This window comes from Emiliania huxleyi (genome assembly GCF_000372725.1).
Source record: "Emiliania huxleyi CCMP1516 unplaced genomic scaffold EMIHUscaffold_5595, whole genome shotgun sequence".
Taxonomy (NCBI): domain Eukaryota; phylum Haptophyta; order Isochrysidales; family Noelaerhabdaceae; genus Emiliania; species Emiliania huxleyi.
The window spans coordinates 1-1,553 of record NW_005197805.1 but is presented as its reverse complement, the minus strand read 5'-3'; the positions used below and the strand labels follow the sequence as shown (position 1 = coordinate 1,553).

Here is a 1,553-nt window from a genome sequence, read left to right as displayed (position 1 = left end):
ATTATGACCCCATCACCCCAACTGCCCTGCCCTGCCCTGCCGTACTGTACTACCTGCCCGCCCGCATACTGCCGCACAACTGCCCTGCCCGATCCCCTACCTTCCACGGGTGTGAAACCCACACTGACCACCCCTGCCCAAACCACACTGCCGAGGTGTGAATAACTGCCGCTCGCGAGGTCTCGGAGAAACTTATGAGCCGCGTATTATGGTGACAGCTGACGGCGGGATTTCCACTGGTTGGTGTTTCGTCCTCCTCGGAGTCGTCATCCCCGGCTTCCTTCCGCTCGGCTCTACGTTCAGTACGTTCGGCGTGGCTCACCCTCCATGCCGTGAACAGGCGCTTTATCCATCCTATGTTCTTCTCCCGCTCCTCTGCCCTTGCCTTGCTTGGTCTTGTCGTTGTTTCGCACCCATGTCTGTATGGCAATCGAAGCTGCCTTCCCTACTACCTGCAGTTCGCTGGTCACTTCCCCGGCGTGAGCGAAAAAGAAAGAAAGAAAGAAAACGGACAACCCAAGGGAGGGAAAGAAAGAAAGAAAGAAAGAAAACAGAGAACCCAAGGGAGGGATGGGAGGACGGCACGCCGCCACCACACAGGGATTTTAAGGAGAGGTGTGTGATGCGCTAGCCGTCGCCCACCCTAGGGAGTCTGCCTCTTCCTATCTCTCTTCGTTCGCAGTCTCTCGCCGCTTCTCGCTGCAGCCTTCATGCCACCTCGCGGTCGTCCCACTCTCGTCGTTCTCTCCCTTGTCATTTCCTCCTCTGTCGCGTCGTTCTCTTCTGTCTCGTCCTGCGACGCCGCCGCCTGCCGGTCCCTTGTTCTCGCGGCTTCTTTCGCCTTTCGGCGCAACTCCGTCCTCCTCGCGGCGTATCCTGGCCCCTCGAGTCTATCGAGCTCCCCTCGCGCAAGGACCACATTTCTGACTCCCACTCCGAGCATTTGCCTCCAGGTCATGTTGACCCAAGGGAGGGACACAGACACAAACACCTCGCAAGATTTCTTCATCCGAGGGGAAAAGAAAAACCACTGCGCCGCGTGCCTCAGGTCCGCCTCCACAGACAGCTCTCACTCCTCTTGCCGCACGCCGGGGCCAAGGGGGCGCCGCAGACGAACAGCGCGCGGCCCCCTCGCCTCGCCGCGTGTCTCCGCTCGACCCTCCACCGCTCGCTCCCTCTCGATCGCGCGGCGTGTCTTGCCGTCGCGAGCGTCAGCCCGCGGGATGCCGCGAGCGAGGGCGCTGGGGGTGCCACTCTCGCCGAGTCGACACTCGTCCGACCTGTGCCCCGTCCCCCGCCCGCCCCGCGCGCAGTCCAGCCATGGTGAACAAGAGGACCAAGAAGGCTGGCATCACCGGCAAGTACGGTGTGCGGTATGGCGCCTCGCTGAGGAAGACTGTCAAAAAGATGGAGATCTCGCAGCACGCGACGTACACGTGCGTCTTCTGTGGCAAGGACTCGATCAAGCGCGTGGCGACCGGCATCTGGCACTGCAAGGCCTGCAAGAAGACTGTTGCGGGCGGCGCGTACACGCTCAACACTGCACAGGTGCA

The 1,553-nt window shown here is 61.4% G+C and overlaps 1 protein-coding gene across 1 annotated transcript; it reads left to right on the top strand.

Moving 5' to 3' along the window:
• Positions 1-1,320: 1,320 nt before the first annotated feature.
• EMIHUDRAFT_78595 (hypothetical protein) lies at positions 1,321-1,545 on the top strand (the record flags this gene model as incomplete). The annotated part of the gene is made up of 1 exon (XM_005765344.1): positions 1,321-1,545. A coding segment is annotated over one exon (225 nt), but the record flags the coding sequence as incomplete, so codon positions are not given.
• Between the last annotated feature and the right edge of the window lie 8 nt (positions 1,546-1,553).